The sequence below is a fragment of the Phoca vitulina genome, unplaced genomic scaffold, assembly GCF_004348235.1.
Source record: "Phoca vitulina isolate PV1807 unplaced genomic scaffold, GSC_HSeal_1.0 scaffold37, whole genome shotgun sequence".
NCBI classification, from domain to species: Eukaryota; Metazoa; Chordata; class Mammalia; order Carnivora; family Phocidae; genus Phoca; species Phoca vitulina.
Window position 1 is genome coordinate 16,569,373 of NW_022589740.1, and position 20,691 is coordinate 16,590,063.

The 20,691-nt window shown below is 33.9% G+C and overlaps 1 protein-coding gene across 3 annotated transcripts in view; it reads left to right on the forward strand.

Annotated features, from left to right (window-relative positions):
• The window catches only part of VPS13A (vacuolar protein sorting 13 homolog A), a 267,298-nt gene that overhangs the window by 40,889 nt on the left and 205,718 nt on the right, over positions 1–20,691 (forward strand). For all 3 annotated transcript variants that reach the window (XM_032427535.1, XM_032427534.1, XM_032427536.1), the window contains exons 10-17: positions 592–649; positions 5,154–5,281; positions 5,472–5,578; positions 7,212–7,383; positions 8,614–8,676; positions 9,195–9,324; positions 10,347–10,441; positions 10,808–10,950. In XM_032427535.1, the coding sequence (XP_032283426.1) occupies positions 592–649; positions 5,154–5,281; positions 5,472–5,578; positions 7,212–7,383; positions 8,614–8,676; positions 9,195–9,324; positions 10,347–10,441; positions 10,808–10,950 (896 nt within the window). The remainder of the gene's footprint in view (positions 1–591; positions 650–5,153; positions 5,282–5,471; positions 5,579–7,211; positions 7,384–8,613; positions 8,677–9,194; positions 9,325–10,346; positions 10,442–10,807; positions 10,951–20,691) is intronic.

The window sequence follows — 20,691 nt, forward strand, 5'->3', positions numbered from 1 at the left end:
TTGATTGAATTCATTTATTCTAACAGTTTTTGGTGGAGTCTTCAGGGTTTTCTATATAGAATGTCATGTCATCTACAAACAGTGACAGTTTTACTTCTTTTCCAATTTGGATGCCTTTTATTCTTGCTTAATTGCTCTGGCTTGGACTTCTGAATATGCTGAATAAAAGTGGCAAGAGTGGGCATCTTTGTCTTGTTCCTGATCTTAGAGGAAGAGTTTTCAGTTTTTAACTGTTGAGCATGTTAGCTGTGGGTTTGTCATATATGGCCTTTATTATGTTAAGGTATATTTCCCTTATACCCACTTTCTTGAGATTCTTTATCATAAATTCATGTTGAATTTTGTGAGATTTTATATATGTGTACACAAATATGTAAAAACACACACTATATATCTAAATAGTTCACAGATTATTCTTTAATAGTAGTTAATGGGATATTGTCATCAGACCACTTCAATATTTTCCATAGATAAGTCCTCCTAAGTTTGAGTTATTTTTTAAATTGCTTTAAAACATTTTTTTGTATATAATAGGATTTTGTAAAGATATATTGGCATGAATATAAATAAAAGCAGTTTGTCTTTTAATAGGACAGCTTGAAGAAGGGCATTGTCAATGGAAATATTGTTCCGAAAGGTTATGATTTTGGTAAGTACATTTTATAAAATACATGCAATTAATCAGTATAAATTTTAAATGAACATTGATAATGTCACTGTGATGTTTCATGTTGATTTTGTCATATAATTCAAGGTATTTATATGTGCACGAGAAAAACTAGTTATCTATTCTATGCCATTCATTGTTGGGGAGCTGTTTGCTATATTTTGAAACAATAAGAAAGAAAAGTGTTCAACAAGAGAGGATGTAATAAATGTGGTAAATCTCTGAGGATTATTCAGTAATAATTATAATCTTTTAAAGACATTTTACATGGCAAATACAATTTAATAAGGCTAGTAGCTGCTGTAGTCTATAGTGTGATCTTACTGTTTTAAAAATGTATATTTAAAATTTTTCTTCTTCATACTTTTTTCTGGTTCCAGATTTTCTGAAATGAACATGTAGTACTTTTATAATCAGAAATGAGTAACTAAAATTTCAAATTGAAAGTAGTACTATTTTTTCTACCCTGTAGGCACTCAATAAATACTGATTGATGGATGGATAACTCATTTATTGGATTTGGTTGTCTGATGTCATCAACCAGTGATTCTTTTCTGTATTCTTCTACCTTCATGATGACACTTTATTAATTTCCTGACGTGGCTTATTTATTTATTTTTTTTAAAGATTTATTTATTTGAGAGGGCTCACATGTGCACAAGGTGGGGGATGGGCACGGGAGAGAGGTAGAGAGAGAGAGACTCTGGAGCAGACTCCCCACTGAACATGGAGCCTCAGGCTACTGAGCATGGAGCTCAAAGCTGGCTTGATCTCACCACCTGAGATCATGACCTGAGCTGAAACCAGGAGTTGGGTGTTCAACCAAGTGAGCCAGCCAGGCACCCTTGAAGTGATTCTTCTTGTTTTCACTCTTGAAACCAATTCAAAGCCTTGAAGTGGATATTTTTCTAGGTTTTTTTCCTAAAAGGAAACATTAATAACAGATGAGATTGCCTTTCATGTGTGTTGATGCTTCTCCTATCACTTTAGGTTTGACTGATTTCTCCTTTGCCCTACTGTCATTTCCTTCTCCATTAGTGAGGGTCTGGTGAGAGAGAAACTACACAGTAATTTGAGCAGGGGAAGTTTAAAGAATTACTATCACAGGATTGGAGTAACAAGGGATTGGCTAATAAAAAGTAGAGAGAACTCTAAAGAATATAAGAATAATAGAAGGAACTGCCCCTACCCTAGGACTAAGATGGAGTGCCCAAAGAACAGGGTCTGTCTGCCTCAACACTGAGATCTAGAGCTTGTTGGAAAGGACATGACCAGGGCTCACTGACTGCCAGGAAAAGTCTCTCTGGTGCCAGGCCACTGAACTTGTTGGAAATTTGCCCTCAGGAACTCTTGCGTCTCTCATGAGGAGTTGCTCATAGGAGGCACTTCACTGCAAAATTGCCTTAGGGTGCTGGGAGAAGTTGCCAGCTGCTCCTAGCTGTTGTGTACCTCAGCAGGCTAGTGCTGAAAAAATCTGTCATGCTCGAGGAGCTGCCTTCTGTAGGACCCACTTGGTAGCCTCTGGGTGGTGGAAAAGTCCCGATACTGCAAGAGTCTGTGGAATGAGCCCGTTAGAACCGGGAAGCAGAACTCCCCCTGCAGTCTCTCTCCAGTGTCTAGCATTATGCTAGCTGGTAATTAAAGGGCCCAAATCTAGCTTTTAGATTAAGCAGTGAAGGATGAGTTTGGAATTCAGATAAATTGATAACTGGTATATACCTGCTGGAGAGGGAAGGACTAAAGGCTTTTCTTTTTTTTTTTTTTTTAAGATTTTATTTATTTGTCAGAGAGTACAAGCAGGCAGAGCGGCAGGCACAGGGAGCAGACTCCCCGGTGAGCAAGGACCTCTGTGTGGAACTCGATCCCAGGATGCTGGGATCATGACTTGAGCCGAAGGCAGATGCTTGACAACTGAGCCATCCAGGCGTCCCAGACTAAAGGCTTTTTTTGTTTGTTCTTTATTTAACGGGAGAGACAACAGTTTATAGGCTGAGATAGGAATGATCTGTAGAATATGAAAAACGAAGCAAGAGAGAGAAGCGGTAGTTTATGGGATATGGGTGAAAGGGGATAGGATCTCGTGCACAAGTGGTGTTTTGCCACACAGAGGAACATGATTAGTTCATTTATAAGACAGATTTTGGCATAAGAGAGAAGTCCTAATGTTAGACAGTAGTGATGGTAATAGGAGTTTATGGAATTTCTTTTATGAGCTCTTATTTTTTAATACCTGAGGTGTTGGGGGTTTTTGGAAGGAAGAGAAGCTATGAAATAGTCATGTAGGTAAACAGGAGAGTGAATTGACTAGAGTGGTGTTCTCAAAGTATGGTTCGGACTAGCAACATCAGTATTACTTGGAAACTTGTTAGAAATAGAAATCCTAGGGCCCATTCCAGACATATTGAATCAGAACTTCTGAGGGTGAGCCTTGCCAATCTGTTTTAATAAGCTTTCCTGGTAATTTTGATGATTTTGAGAGCCACTGGGCTAGAGTTGGGGCTGGGCAGTTTTTTTTTGTTTTGTAAAAGGCCACATAGTAAAAAGTTTTCAGTTTTAAGGCCATATATAGCCTCTGTCACATATTTTCCTTTGTTTCTTTTAAACAACCCTATAAAGGTGTAAAAATCATTCCTAGTTCATTGGTTGTATAAACACACACTATGGTATGCATTTGGCCCCTATCCTGGACTAAATATTGTATGACTGCTCAGCAACATTGAGGACTTTTAGGATTTATGACATTAAAGTGAGACCAATCTGTGTGATTGTGTACGTTTTTGGTTTTGGGTTTTTTTTTTTTTTCCCCCTAACCAAATTCAATTTCTTAGGTAGGTTACAGGTGTAGAGTAAATGGAGAGGGTTTTTATCCAGAATTAGAGTTTGGCCTGGTAAGTACTGACAAAGTGAGAAGACGGAGGAGTGAAGAGTGAATGCAGGGGGATGATTAAAATAACTGATTATAGAATTTTAATAGGGTAGGGAGGTTCCTCAGGACATGAAGCGGAGGTGAAAGACAAAGAAAAGATAAAGGATCAATGAATGATAGGTCTCACGGGACTTGAAGTTTAGTACTAGAGAGATAGGTGGTGGTGGTAGGAGAGTTGGATGCTTGAGACTGAGCTTATGGAGAGGTCTAGCATATAAGTATGATAAGATCTAGTGGATGAAGTAAGGGTGGAGAAGTCCAAGGTTTTGAGAGGCTTTGGTTTTGGAAAGATTATTTGTATGTTGAAATCACTTGGAAATTAGAGTTGCCAGGAGCTAAAATCGGAGAGACCTAGGAGAGGTTGTAACCTAGGGATGGATAGAGATTGCAACCAGGAAGGATATAGGGGATTGTGTAGTCTTGTATGTAACATAAGAAAGCTGGGGTAGAGGAATAATTTTATTTTTCAGATAGTGATATTATTGCTGTGTACATACACTTTTTAAACTTTCTTCTTTTAAAAGATGTATTTATTTAGAGAGAGGGAGGATGCAGGGGGGAGAGGCAGAGGCAGAGGGAGAGAGAACTCCATGCAGAGCCCAACATGGGGCTCCATCTCACGACCCTGAGATCATGACCTGAGCTGAAACCAAGAGTTGGACCCTTAACTGACTGTGCCACCTAAGCGCCCCTAAACTTTCTTTTACTATTTCCTTCCACTTAGGTATATATAAATTTTTCTTATTTTTCACTCTATGGTACTTTACTGTATAGATATATCATGATGAATTTAACCAGTCTCCATTTGTTGAATATCTTCTTGTTCTACTCAAGTTCACAGTATATTTGAATGCTCAGTGTGTAAAAAAACTAAGTGCTATGCCTTGGGAATGATTAAAACAAGAGGAACATACTATGTTTTTATATAGATTAGCTTATAATTTAATAGTTGATCTTGGTATAGATTCTGCTATTGTTTGTCTCCCTCTGCAAGAATATTCTTACTCTTTTTGGCACTAAATATAAAGGGTTGAGTTTAATCCATTTTAGACTATGGGTTGAGCCAAGAAGGTTATCCTGGGTTAACTCACTCATCTCACCTCACCTTTTACAAGTCAAAATGGGGCAGATGGATACATAGAAACTGATCAGAAGGTCAGAAATTATAACTCTATAATGGAAGTCAGTGGTCAAGTACAATCTTTTCTCCCTTAGCATTTTTAATGTAATTCCTTTAAACTGTATTTTTGTTAAGATTATTTTATTATACTATTTTTGCCTTTTAGAGATTGTTCCTGCTTTTAAGGGTTATGTTGGTGTTTTGAGGGGGAGTTTACTTAGTCTTCATTTACTTAAAGAAAATATAAATTATAGGTAGGAAAAAGATAAAAGAATATTCTTTATTAATTAAATGACAGTTCATCTGACCAAATTACAGCAGTGTGGAAATCTGGGAAAGTAAGAGTATAAGAAATGAAAATATTTTCCACTTCATCCCCTTAGCACTTTGGGACTCTGAAATATAACTCAGTTTAACTTTTTAAAATTTATATTTTTCAGTGTTTCGCCCCATATCTGCTAATGCCAAACTTCAGATGAATCGGCGATCAGATTTTGACTTTTCTGCCCCCAAGATAAACCTGGATGTTGAGTTACATGACATAGCAATTGAACTTAATAAACCACAGGTGATTTTTTTTAAATGAAATTTTAAATTGTGAGTTATAATTTGATAAAAGCAGAACTAAGATTTTAAATGTATTTCAAACACAATGTTACATGGTAACACTTCCTTTAAAAAGTCAGTAATTTAATTTTTTTAACAATTGAACAAAAAATCTGAAACATTTAAGAGCCTTCATTTTTTTCATTCTTCAGTATTTCAGTGTTATGGAGCTTCTTGAATCAGTTGATATGATGACGCAAAATCTGCCATATAGGAAATTCAAACCTGATGTACCTCTTCACTATCATGCCAGAGACTGGTAAAATGACTTATGTTTTTATTTAAATTGAGGTATAATTTGACATATTAGTTTCAGGTTTATAACATAGTGATTTGATATTTGTATATGTTGTAAACTGATCACCACAATAAGTCTAGTTAACATCCATCACCATATACAAGGGCAGATTTTTTTAATATATATTTTTTTAATTTAATTTATTTATTTGAGCGAGAGAGAGTGAGAGCACAAGATGGGGGAAGGTCAGAGGGAGAAGCAGATTCCCTGCTGAGCAGGGAGCCCAATGCGAGACTCGATCCCAGGACACCAGGATCATGACCTGAGCTGAAGGCAGTCGCTTAACCAACTGAGCCACCCAGGCGCCCCAAGGACAGATTTTTTTCTTTAGGACTTATAAGATATCTTAGCAACTTTCAAATATGCAGTATAGTATTAACTATTGTGACCATGCTGTACATTATATCCTGTTACTTAACTTATTTTATAACTAGAAGTTTGAACCTTTTAATCCCCTTCACCCATTTCACTCACTGCCTGTGCCTCACCTCTGTCAACCACCAGTCTGTTTTCTATATCTATGAGCTCAGTTTTTTGGTTTTTATTTTTTAAGATACCATATGTAAGTGAGATCATACTGTGTTTATCTTTCTTTGACTAATTTCACTTAGCATAATGTTGTCACAGATAGTAATATTTCACTCCTTTTTATGACTGAATAATATTCCATTGTATATCTATATACCATATTTTCTTTATTCATTCATTCGTTGATGGACACGTAGGTGGTTTTTGTATCTTGACTACTGTATTAAAATGCTGCATTTAATATCAGGGAACATACATCTTTTTGTGCTAGTATTTTTGTTTTCTTCAGATAAATACCCAGAAGTAGAATTACTTGATCTAAAAAAATTTTTTTAAGATTTATAAAATACAGTTTAAAAGTGAATTTATTGACTTTAAGAGTAATTTTTTAAGATACTCTTTAAGGGCAGATACATTTTGTCATTTGATTTATGGCTTTTGCTTATTATGTTAATAAAATTAAGGGATTTTTTTTTTAAACAAAACTTAAAAATGGAGATACTAAAATACCATTAATTAACTGTATTTTTGGGATTATTAAAAACTATATCCTAGTTTGTGTCTGGTAATGTCTTTTTAAAAAAAATTCAAACTTTTGTATTAGGTGTGTTAAACCTATGTGATTAAAGTCGAAAATCAGGTTATGTGAGTCTGTAAAAGTACAGCCCCTTTTTAAAATTTAGAAGTCTTGTTATTCCGTTTATTAAGCTCGTGCTGTTTTCTAGAAGTTGCAATTACTTTTAGTTGACTCTTAATTACTAGTCAGGTTACTAAAGTGCTATTTGCCAAGTAGTACTTCAATAGTCTTTCTGTAGAGCTATATTTTTTCTAACAAAATTCAGTGATTTTGCTTGTTGTCACTCAGGAAAGAGATAAGATTAATAATGTCTTAATACAAACAGGGCTGGGAAAAATCAAGTGCTCAGATAGTACACCATTTTCAAAGTCTGGTACTATAGTATAGTCTCTGTACTATGTATGCTGTTTTGGAGTAGAAGGAGTTTTATATTTCATACTGTTGGCTTGAAGGTGTTAAGTGTAGGGTTTGTTTTTGTTTTTTAACTAGGTGGGCTTATGCTATACACGGTATTCTTGAAGTAAATGTCTGCCCCCGGTTACGGATGTGGTCATGGAAGCATATTAGAGAACACAGGCAAAAAATGAAGCAGTATAAAGAACTGTATAAAAAAAAGATAACAACTAAGAAGCCAACTGGTGAAATTCTCACGTCTTTGGAGGTAAGCATATTTAGAAATTGTTGAATATTTTGTACTACATAATTCCTCATTTGTTTTAATTTTGACTGACCATTGCTTTTACTTAGACTTTTTCATACTCCTGTTCTTCACTTCAGTTGGGTGATATAACCTCTGGTGATACTCTCCTGTGAGCTGTTGGAATTTCAGATTATTGTCAATCTGGAGAGTTTTGGGTTCATGCAAATAGTAACTTGAAACCTCACATTATGACTTTTTTAACCTCAAAGCCTAAAAAGTGTTTGCTACATTGATTCCAGTCTTTTCTGTGTCGGTTTCAAAGCCTTATACTACCTGTCACCACTCCATTTCCCCGTTACCATCTAACGGCATTAATTTCCTGTCTTTTATACATACTATGCTTATACTTGTAGCCAAGTCCATCTGCCTTTCCTCATCTCTGTTTATTCCAGTTTTACTCATTCCTCAAGCTCTGTGTAAGTCCCATCTCTTGTACAAACTTTCCTGAATTTTCTGCCCATTCAGAGTCCCTTTTCTCTTCATTCTTGTGGCATTTCTAGTCTTTACCAGCAACTTTACATTGCATTATCTGTCTTGAGAATTCCCTAAATACTAGTCTTATCTGTTAGCGTTATGGTATATTCTAGAAGGGATTGTTTTATGGATGGATGATGTTTAGTTTAGGGAGACTGAGGAGAGATAGTCTCTTGAAATTAATGTAACCATTCTGAATCTAGGCCAATTTCCAATTAGGAGCTCCCTAAAGATTGAGTTTTATTTTTATGTTTGAAGTAGGAGACTTTCTGCAGAAAGATCCACTTGGAATATATTAAAGATGACACACCAACTGTGCATATAATATGAAGGATTTAGAATTATATTTTTAGTTGAAAGTGACACTAATGTGTTTACCCTCAGTTGTAGTTAGAACCCAAATAAAGGTCATTTTAAACAATGCCTATATGGTATCTTTTAGTATGGGTCTGTAAATCTTAATATGACACCTATATGCATGACATGTATGATTTCTTTAAGAAAGTTACTCTATCATTGCTAATTTCCAAGCTGACATATATACAAGCACTGCTTCTCAGAATTTAAAAGAGGTATTATGTTGGTGGATGATCCGTTTTTTGCTTCCTATCGTTATTGCAGCAGTTTGTTAGATTATATAGGAAATTTTATTTTTATAATCTTTCTATAGACTATGTAAAGTTACTCATTTAAACACACTTTTGTTTATATTTTAAGGAGTTGGAAAAGACCTTGGATGTATTTAATATAACTATATCAAGACAACAGGCAGAAGTTGAGGTAATTCCACATTATCTTTCAATTGGTAAAAATAAATCTAGATTCCATATAGATTTGACAGATGCAGTGGTATTAGTGTTGGGCTGTAATATACTGTTTCCTAAAAGGGGTTCAAATTTGCTTCTTTGTGGTATAAGAAAAATAGGTTTGATGTTTTGCCCCATACATTTGAATTAGGTCCTGTGGGGGGAAAATTCTTGCTGAATAATTTGGCTAAGTAATAATTCTTGCTAAATAATTATCAAACACTGAGTTCCTATGAAGGTGAAAATCCAGTCTGGGGGTGGGGCGGGCGGCGGGGTGGCGTGATTACCGTGACTTGTAAGACAGTAGGGCTGTCTACCTGGAAATTCTAAATGCTTACATTTGGCTTATGTTGCATTACTTTGTTTTGTTGTCAGTTTGTTTATTGTTTACATTTTTTCACTGGAATAGTTAAATTTAGTAAATGTCATTTTTCTGTTAGATTGCTAAATAAAGGATAATTTGTCATTTATTTGAAAATTTAACCATTTTAGGTAAAGAAAGCTGGATATAGGATTTTCAGAGAAGGAGCAAAAGATTCAGAGGAAAATAAAGGATGGTTTAGCTGGCTGTGGACTTGGTCAGAACCAAGAAGTAAAGAACAACCAGATGTTAAGCCTGGAAGTAGGTCCATTTCATTTTATAGAGAGTGCAGGTAATCATTAGGTTAATTTAGTGCAACTAATCATCAGTTGTTAAAGCAAAGTTTTGCAGAAAATTTTCTTTTTTTTTCTTTTCTTTATTTATTTGATAGAGACAGCGAGAGAGGGAACACACAAGCAGGGGGAGTGTGAGAGGGAGAAGCAGGCTTCCCACTGAAGCAGGGAGCCAGATACGGGCCTTGGGATCATGACCTGAGCAAAAGGCAGACGCCTAACGATTGAGCCACCCACGCGCCCCTGCAGAAAATTTTCTAACTAAAATAAACATTAAAAGCATATATATCTATCATACATAATTTATCCTTATTATCAATAAAATTACTATTAAAACATTATACATGTATACATCAAATAAAAATTAAATTTTTTATCTTAATGTTTACAAAAGAGCTTTATGCTCAGGATTTAATAATATGTAAATTCCCAAGGGTATAAACCATTGTAAATTTTGGTTGAAATTATTTCTTGGAAAGGTTTTTGTTTCCTTACCAAATGTTTAAGATCATAGCTTTGGAGACTTAGGGGCTTAAGTTTATATCCTGGATCTATCACTTACTGGCAGCGTAGCCCAGACAAATGATTTAAATTCCCAAAACTTCAATTTTATCCTCTGTAAAATGGGAAATTATGATATTAGTGTAACTTATTTTGTATGCTAAGTACGTTGCTTAGCACAGTACACTAAGTGCCTAATAACAGTCATTTTGTGAGCTTGCTTAATCCAAATATTTAGAAATTTCTATTGCTAAATTCATATATTTAGCAGTTTATATTTTTGGAGACTAATCCTTCTAAAATTGCCGGTGCCATCCTAACATTCAGTGATTATAATTTCTTTTTTCTTTTTTTTGAGATAAAATTTTTTTATAATTTCTTAAAAGTATAAAAAGAGAGTTGAATTTGCCAGTTGGTTAAAAGCAGCTAAATTGTGAGTTAGTTTTATCTTACCAGTTAAGAATGCAAAACACTTCTTTATGATTATAGTTCTTGAAGAAATGTTGACCTCTGAAGAAAAAACTTTACTCTATGAAGCAATTGGCTATAGTGAAACAGCAGTTGATCCAACCTTGCCAAAAACAGTAAGATGTTTTCTTGCCTTATACCTTAGAGTTTAACGGTAGATATGCCTATTTTTAATCCTCTCAGAAATGTTACTGACTTACTCTGTGATCTTTGCCTAGTCGGTACATATTATATTTATTTTAATTTCCAAGGTATGGATAAAAATTGCCCCTACTTTGTAGTGTTTATATGGTGATTCTTTAATATATGAAGGGTTGTTTTTAAAGTATTTTTTGGTTATCGGAAAGAATAAACTATGAAGAAGAGTATTTGTTGTCTTTATATATCTATATATGCATATATATACATACATATATAAAAATATATAAATATGTAAATATATATAAATTTATTTTCATTTTATTTCTCTCAATATATTCTAGTTTGAAGCCATGAAGTTCTTTGTTCACTTGAAAAGTATGTCTGTTGTTCTAAGAGAAAAACGAGAGACACCTGAGCTGTTAGATATTGTAGTGGAAGAATTTAGCACTTTGATTGTGCAAAGACCAGGAGCACAAGCCATTAAGTAAGTATTTTTCTTTTACCAGTAAGTAAACATTTCACTGTGAGGTTGGAAGTTAGATTACAGTCTTCCGGTATTTTGTAAGGGTACTTTGGTTTAATGTATCCTTATGTATTTTTAGGAACTTACATTTTGGAATTATTAAAAATAATACAGGTTCAATAGAAAACTCTGTGCTAAGGAAATGTAGAAGGACACTGAAGAATAAAACAGAAATGTCAGCAATCACACTATATAAAAAGAAACTGCTCTGTCAATTTGGTTTTTATCTGGGAATATCTTTATTTTACTTTTGTTTTTAAAAATAGTTTTATTGAGATATAATTAATATCCCATGCAATTCATCTATTTAAAGTGTACAACTCATGTGTTTATCACACTTGTGGTATCATATACCAAATTCGCATTGGTATATTTACAGAGTTGTGCAACAATTACCATCATCTTAATTCTAGTACATTTTGACACCCTAAAAAAAGAAATCCTTTTTAGCAGTCACTCCCTATTCTCCCCTCTCCCCTGTGTATGGCAACAACTAATTTAATTTCTATTTCTAAGAATTTGTCTGTTGGAGGCATTTCATATGAATGGAATCATACAATATATGGCCTTTTCTGTCCAGCTTCTTTCACTTAGCATGATATTTTCACGGTTCATTTACGGTATAGCTTGAATTAGTGTTTTAATTTTTTTCTATTGCACAATAATATTCCATTGTATGGATATACCACATTTTGTTTGCCCATTCATCAGATGATGGATATTTGGTTTGTTTCTTCTTTTTGGCTGTTATGAATAATGTTGCTCTGGATATTTACAGACAATATTTTGTATGGGCAATAAGGCTTAAATTTTTCTGGGTACGTACTTAGAAGCAGAATTGTTTCCTCATATGGTAAATCTGTATTTAACTTTTTGAGGAATTGCCAGATTGTTTTCCAAAGCAGCTGCACCATTGTATATTCACACCAGCAGTATTTGCGGTTTCTTATTAATCTATATCATTGCCAACACTTTTGAATTAGAGCCATCCTGATGGGTGTGAGTTGATATTTCATTGTTGTCTTAATTTGCATTTCCCTGATAGCTAACAGTATTGAGCATCTTTTCTTGTGCTTATTGGTTGCTTCTGTATATTCTTTAGAGAAATGTATATTAACTTATTTTGCCCATTTTTAAATTGAGTTGTCTTTTCATTCAGTTTTAAGAGTTCTATATATATTATTGATGAGAATCCTTTATCTCATAAGAAATTTATAATTATTTTCTCTTATTCATTGTTTTTTGGTGGTATTCTTTGCCAGATGTTTTTGGTTTTCATGAAGTCCAGTTTATTTTTTGTTGTTGCAATGAAGACTCAAGAAGTCCTTGCCTAACTCAAGGACACAAAGATAAATTCCTGTGTATTCTTGTGAGAATTTTACACTTTTATTTCTTAAATTAGGTTTATGACCCATTTTGAGTTAACATTTATATATGGTGTGAGTTTGGGGTTCAACTTCGTTCTTTTGCATGAGGTTATTCATTTGTCCCAGCAACATTTGTTGCAAAACCTTATAACCCCATTGAATGATCTTGATACCCTCATCAAAAAGAGTTTACCATAAATGTAAGAATTTATTTCTGGACTTTTTTCTGTTTCCATTGATCTCTACAACCTTCTGCCAGTAGTACACTGTGTTGATTACTATAGCTTTGTAGTAGAATTTGAAATTAGAAAGTTTATCCTCCAGTTTTGTTTTCTTTTTCAAGATGGTTTTAGCTCTTAGGATATTCTTGAATTTCTTTGTATCCATTTTTGTCAAAAATTTCAGCTTAGATTTGATAAGGATTTTGTTGAATCTGTAGATCAGTTTTTGGTACTGACATTTAAATGGTATTATCTTAAAGTGCATGAATATTGGATGCCTTTCCACTTATTTATCCTCATTAATTTCAACAATGTTTTATACTTTTCTGAGTACAAGTTTTATATCTTGTTTGAAAAGTATATTCTCATGTATTTTATTGTTTTTGATGCTGTATGGGAGGAAAGTGTTTTCCTCAACCCTTTTTGAGTGCCTGGCTGCATCTGAAAATTAAATCTGACAAAGATTAGCAAGGGAGAAGCATACAGATTTATTTAACAAAAGTTTAATAAAAGAACCTTCATAATGAAGATCAAAAGAACCAGTTAGACTAGACTATGTTAGGTTTGATGAAGAGTGGACAGTTGTGAAGGAATATGATAGGTCAAGGAGTGTAAGGTAAGTATGGTAGACTGGGAGAAACTTAGCAAGCCCTGTTTTTTAGGACTCCTCTCAGTTTACCTTTGTTTTTAGAGATAAGGATGCTTTTTTCCTCTAGCTATAGGGAGGGCACCTATTATGTGAAGATTTTATGACCTGTTTGAGGGGGGGAAGGGTACGGGACTATCAGAGTGACCTTCCTGCTTCTGCTGTTTTCTCAAATTCCTTCAACTTAAAATACTTACTATGCCAAGGTGCCATATTTTGGGGGTAATGTGTCCTGAACCCCATCAGTACTTACAAGTGGCATCATGTTCTTAATTTCATTTTTGGATTGTTGATTACAAGTGTGTAGAAATATAATTGATTTTTGTATATTGATCTATTACCCTGCAGCCTTGATAAACTTGTTAATTAGTTCCAGTAGTTTTTATTAAATTCCTTAGGATTTTCTGCATACATGAGCATTGCATCTGCAAATAGAGATAGTTTTACATCTGTATTTCCAATGTGGACACCTTTTCTTTCATTTCTTAATTGCCCTTGTTTGAACCTTCAGTACTATGTTGAATGGAAGTGGTCAGAAAGGGCATCTTTTTCTAATTCTTTATCTTAAGGAGAAGAGTTCAGTCTCTTGAATATGATGTTAAGTGTGGGTTTTTCATAGATGCCTTTTATCAGTTTTGAGAAATCCCCTTCTATTCCTAGTTTGTTGAGTTTTTGGCTTTTGTTTATGTTGGGTTTTTTTTGTTTTGCATGAAAGTTTGTTAGATTTTGTTAAATGCATTTTCTGTGTTCCTTGAGAAGATTGTGTAGTTTGTCCTTTTTTCTTTTGATTTATACCTTCTTTTAAGGTATTCACCTTAATTGATTTTTCATACCATAAAATCATGGTATATTCTTTTGGTTGTATGTATGATCTTTTTTATGTACAGCTGGATTTGGTTTGTTGGTGAGGATTTTTATGTCTGTGTTCATGAGAATACTGGTCTATAGTTTTTTTGTGATGGCTTTGTCTATTTTTTTAGGATAATACTGTCCTTATAAAATGAATTGGGAAATGTTCCCTCCTCTTTGGAGTAGTTTGTAAAGAACTGGTATTCTTCATTAAACGTTTGGTGGTAGAATTCACCAGTAATGTCACTGGGGCCTGAGCTTTTCTTTGTGGGAAGTTTTTAAATTATTAACTTAATCTGTACGTGTCCTTAGGTCTATTTACGTTTTTCGTTTTTTTTTTTTTTTTTCCAGTCAGTTTCAGTAGTTCCTTTTCAGGAATTTGCCCATTTCATTTAAGCTGTCTAATTTGTTGACATGTAGTTGTTTACAGTATTACCATGTAATCTTTTTTTTCTGTGAGGTTGGTAGTAATGTCGTCTTTCACTCTAATTTTTTTGAGTCTTTGCTCTTATTTCTTAGACTACTTAAATTTTGTTGATCTTTTAAAAAAAAAAAGCAGTTTTGGTCTTGTTTTTTTCTATATTTTTTTCCATTCTCTGTTTTACTAATTTGTCCTCTAACCTTTATATTTTTTTTTTTTACTTTGCTTGCTTTAGGCTTAGGTTACTTTGCTTTTTTCAAGTATCTTTAACTGGTATGATAGTGATTTGGGAATTTTTTTTTTTTTTGAATCTATGCATTTACTAATTCATTAATTTTATTTTAATGACTTTATTGAAGTAAAATTGACATCATAAAATTAATCATTCTAAAGAGTATAATTCAGTGGGATTTAATATGTTCATAATGTTGAATAATCACCACCCCTATCTAGTCAAAATACCATTACCACAAAGTGAAACCCCATACTTATTAAGAATCACTCCCCTCCTCCTGGCTCTTGGAAGACACGAGTCTGCTTTCTGTTTTTGGATATGTCATATAATGGAATCATACATTACGTGACCTCTTGTGTCTGGTTTATTTCACTTAGCATAATGTTTTCAAGGCTCATCCATGTTGTTCTGTATATCAGAATTTCATTCCTTTTTTTTTTTTTTAAAGATTTTATTTATTTATTTGAGAGAGAGAGAGAGCATGAGAGGGGAGAGGGTCAGAGGGAGAAGCAGACTCCACACTGAGTGGGGAGCCCGATGTGGGACTCGATCCTGGGACTCCAGGATCACGACCTGAGCTGAAGGCAGTTGCTTAACCAACTGAGCCACCCAGGTGCCCTCCTTTGTAAGATTGCACAGTATTCCATTGTATGTATTTATCACATTTTGCTTATTCTATTCATCTGTTCTATGGAAATTTGAGTTTTTTCCACCTTTTGGCTATTGTGATACCACAGTGAACATTCATGAGTGTGGATTTGAGTACACATTCTTTTGCTGTGCACCTAGGAATGGAATTGCTGAGTCAGCATGATTCTGTTTTTAACTTTTTGAGGAAGGGCCAATGTGTTTTTCATAGGGCTGACAGTTTTACATTTCCATTAGCAGTGTACAAGGATTTCAAATTTTCCATATTCTTCCCAACACTTATTTTCTTGTATGTGCTTTTAAATTATAGTTATTCTTTTGGGTGTGAAATGTGGTTTCTCATTGTGTTTATTTGTATTTCCTTAATGTTTAATGATATTCAGCATCTTTTCATGTGGATGTTGACATCTTCACATACGTCTTCACTGGGTCCATTTTTAAAATTGGGTTATTCTTTTTGTTGAGTTGTAAAAATATATATGCTAGACTCTAGATACATGATATTTACTTCCATTCTTTAGCTTGTCCTTGCATTTTCTTGATAATGTCCTTTGATGCACTGTTTTTAATTTTGATGAAATATAATTTATTTGGTTTATTTTTCTGTCATTGCTTATGCTTTTGATATAATATGTAAGAAGATTTGTCTAACCAAAGATTATGGAAATCTAGTCCTATATTTTCTAAGAGTATTAAAGTTCTAACTCTTATATTTAGGTTTATGATCCACAATGAGTTAAGTTTTGTATATGGTATAGACAGTGAATACAGTTTGATTCACTTGTATGTGGATATCTCGGTGTCCTAAGACCACTTGTTAAAGAAATTATTTTTCCCCATTGAATGATCTTGTTACCCTTGTTGAAAATCATTTGGTCATAAATATATGGCTTTATTTCTGGACTCTAAATTCTATTTCCTTCCATTCTGTAGACTCATTTGGTCTATCCATATGTCAATTCCACACTGCTTTGACTACTGTAGCTTTGTAGTAAATTTTGAAATTGGAAAGTGCAAGTCTTCCATCTTGTTGTACTTTTTCAAGAATATTTTGGATATTTGGATCCCTTGCAAATCCATATGAATTTGAGGATTTGGCTTTTCCATTTCACACAAAAGCTCCTTTGAATTTGATAGGGATTACCTTAAATTTATAGATTGCTTTCAGTAGTATTGCTATCAAAACAATATTAGGTCTTCCAATCAATGAGTATAGATATCCTTCCATTTATTTAGGTATTCCTACGTTTTTTTCTAGCATTATTTTGTTCACTGTTCAAGTCTTTTTTGGTTAAATATTTTCTTAAATGTTTATCGTTTTGGATGTTAATGTGATGGAATTGTGTCAATTTCCTCTTCAATTTAGTCATTGTAGATGTATAGCAGCATAGTTGATTTTTAGATGTTGATCTTGTGCTTGCAGCTTTGCTGAATTATTAACTCTAATTGTTTTTTCGTAGATCCTTTGGGATTTTCTGTGTACCCTTGATCCTTGAACAACATGGGTTTGAACTGCGTGGGTTCACTTACCTATCATGGTTTTTTTTTCCCCCAGTACTGCAAATGTATTTTCTCTCCCTTAATGATTTTTAAAAAATTTCTCTATTGTAAGAATACAGCATAAAACACATATTACAAAGTATGGATCATTGACCGTTAATGCTGCTGGGAAGCCTTCTCATCCATGGTAGGCTATTAGGAATTTGGGGAAACAAAAGTTATATGTGGATTTTTGACTCTGTAGGCTGTCATTGGCCCTAACCCCTGTGTTGTGATGCCGTACATGAATAGATTTTCATTTTTTCCTTTCCAATTAGGTACCTTTAATTTCTTTTTCCTGGCTAATTACTTTGGCTGGAACTTCTAGAACAGTGTTCAAAGTGCGCATCCTTGTCTTGTTCATGGTTTTGGAGGGAAAGCTTTTGGTCTTTTACCAGTGAGTATGATTCTAGTCATAGGTTTGTTTTTGTGTGTTTTTTTTTTGGTTTTTAAGAAATGCCCTTCTTCAGGTTGAGGAAGTACACTTGTATTCCTTAGTTTTTGAAAAATTTTTTAATGATTTTGGATTTTTAAAAATGCTTTTTTTTTTTGCATCATTTGAGATGATCATGTGACTTTGTCATTCTATTAATAGATTGTTTTATTGTTTTTCTTATTTCCAACCACCATCAAATAGATTCCTAGAATAAATCCTACCTGGTCATGATGAGTAATCTTTTTAATAGGCTGTTAAATTTGGTTTGCTAGTATTTCTTTTTTTTTAAGATTTTAATTATTTATTTGAGACAGAGGGAGAGTGCATGTGCATAAGCCGGCTGTGGGGGGCAGAGGCGCAGAGGGAGAGGGAGAAGCAGACTCCCCACTGAGCAGGGACCCTGACGCAGCTTGATCCCAGGACCCCAGGATCATGACTTAAGCCAAAGGCAGATGCTTAACTGACTGAGCCACCCAGGCGCTCCAGTTTGCTAGTATTTTGTTGAAGTTTTTGCATCTATCTTCATAAGGGATATGGGTCTTTAATTTTGTTTTTCTCAGAATGAGTTAGGAGGTGTTCCCTCTTCTGTTTTCTGGAAGAATTTCAGAAGGATTGATATTAATTTTTCTTTAAATATTTTATAGAAATCACTGGTGAAACCATCTGGTCTTGGACTCTTCTTTCTTTGTTGGGAGGTTGATTACTTTTGGAGGTTGATTATGGATTCGATTTACTTACTAGTTATAAATCTGTTCTGATTTTCTGCTTTCTCTTGAGGCAGTTTTTGTAGTCTTTATGTTTCTAGAAATTTGTCCATTTCATTTAGGTTATTTATTTTCTTGGTGTCCTGTCATTTACAATACATTTTTATAGTTATTTTTATTCTTTAAAGGTACGTAATAATGCCTTCAGTGTCATTTCTGACTTTAGTTATTTGTATCTTTCCTCTTCTTTTTTTTTCTTAGTCTAGGTAAACGTTTATTGAGTATGTTTATTTTTCAAAGAGGCAATTTTTTTGTCTTTATTTCATTTATCTCCATTCTAATATTTATCATTTTATTATTCCTGTGAGCCATGGGTTTAGTCTTTTCTTTTTTTTCTAGTCATTGAGGTATAAAGCAAGGTTATTGATTTGAGATCTTTTGTTTTCTAATGTAGTTACTTACAGATAGAAATCTCCTTATGAGCATCACTGTGGATACATCCCTTGAGTTTTGTCATGCTACATTTAATTTACGTTCATTTCAAAGTATTTTCTAATTTTTCTTGTGATTCCCCCCCCCCCATTGATTGTTTAAGAATATTTTGTTCAGGGGCGCCTGGGTGGCTCAGTTGGTTAAGCAACTGCCTTCGGCTCAGGTCATGATCCTGGAGTCCTGGGATCGAGTCCCACATCAGGCTCCCTGCTCAGCAGGGAGTCTGCTTCTGCCTCTGATCCTCCCCCTCTCGTGCTCTCTGTCTCCCATTCTCTCTCTCAGATAAATAAATAAAATCTTCAAAAAAAAAAAAAAAAAGAATATTTTGTTCAGGTGCCACATATTTGAGAAACTCCAAATTTTTGCTTCTGGAAATTTACCAGAAACTTTGGAATTTACCTCCAAGATTTCCAGCTTTAATGTCATTGTGATTGGTGATTGGAGAGGATTTTTTTTTTTTTTTTTTTGTATAACTTCATTCCGTAAAGTTTTAAAGACCTGTTTTGTGGCCAAACAGATGTTTTTTCTTGGAGACTGTTCTAGTGCCTACGCTTGAAAAGAATGTGTATTCTGCTGTTGGGTGGAATGTTCTATATAGGTTATATATAATTGGTTTGTAGTTTTGTTCAGATTCTCTATTACTTTATTGTGTCTTGGTCTAGATGTTCTGCATTTATTTAAGATGGTATTGAAGTCTCCAACTGTTATTGTAAAATTGTCTATTTCTCTCTTCAATTTCGTCAGTGTGGGATTCATATTTATAACTGTTGTATCTTCGAATTTACCCTTTTTATCAATATATAGTGAACATTTTTTTTTATTAAAGACTGTTTTGTATGATATTAATGTAAACACTGTTCTCATTTGGCTACAAGTTGCCTAGATTCTTTTTCCATCCCTTCACTCTCAACTTTTGTGTCTAGATATGAAGTGAATCTCTTGTGCACAACGTATTGTATCTAGTTTTTTCATCTGTTCTGCCAGTCTCGATCTTTGAATTGGTGAGTTTAATAGCATTGACATCTAAAGTGATTACTGTTAAGGATTTATGCCATTTGTTTACTGTATGTCTTCATACCTTCCCCCTCAACCCCAACTCCTCCAACTCTGCCTTCCTTTTGTTTGATTTCTTTTTGATTCTGTCTACATTTCTTTTTCTGTATACATTTTAGTCACTGCCTTGGTGGATACATGGAAATTGAAATTAACATTCTAAATTTAAGACAATATAGTTTAAATCGATACCAACTTATTTTCAGTAATCTACAAAAACTCTGCTTCTACACAGATATGTTGTTCCCCTTCATTGTGTTCACAAGTTACATCTTTATATATACATTGTATTCCTGTCAGTCTAGATTTATGATTGTTTTGTGCATTTTTCTTTAAATCCTAGAGGAAGTAGAGTAGTTAGAAACCAAAAATAAGTAACACTGGCTTTTATATTTACCTATGTAGTATCCTTACCAGAGTTCTTTATTTCTGTAGTTTATAGGGTACTGTATTCTTTCATTTTAGCCTGTAAGACCCCTTTTAACACTTTTTCTAGGCAAATCTACTGTTGACAAACTCCCCCAGTTTTTTTTTTTTTTTATCTGTAAATGTCTTAATTTCTTTGCATTTTAGGTTAGTTTTGCTAGATGGAATTCTTGGTTTACATTTTAAAAATTTCAATACTTTGAGTATATCATCCCACCGCCTTTTGGATTCCATGTTTTCTGATAGATCAGCTCTTAACCTATTACCTTTGCATAGGATGAGTTGGTTCTCTCTTGCTGCTTTCAAGATACTATCTTTGTTTTTGTATTTGACTGATTATACTGTGTTCTGTGTGGGTCTTTAGAGTTGATCTTTATTATAGAGTGCATTCAGCTTCGATGTGTAGATTTTTGGCTTTTATCAAATTTGACAAATTTGGGGCCATTATTTTTTCAGATATTCTTTTTGTCCCTTTTTCTCTTCTGAGACTCCCAGAATACATGTGTAGGTCTGCTGATGGTCTCCCACCTTAGGCACTGTTTACTGATCTTTGTTTTTTCTTTTCTTTTCTTTCTTTCTTTCTACCTCCTTCCTTCCTTTCTCCCTTTCCCTTTCCCTTTTTTTCTTTTTCTTTCTCTTTTTTTCTGATTTTTTTTTTTTTTTTT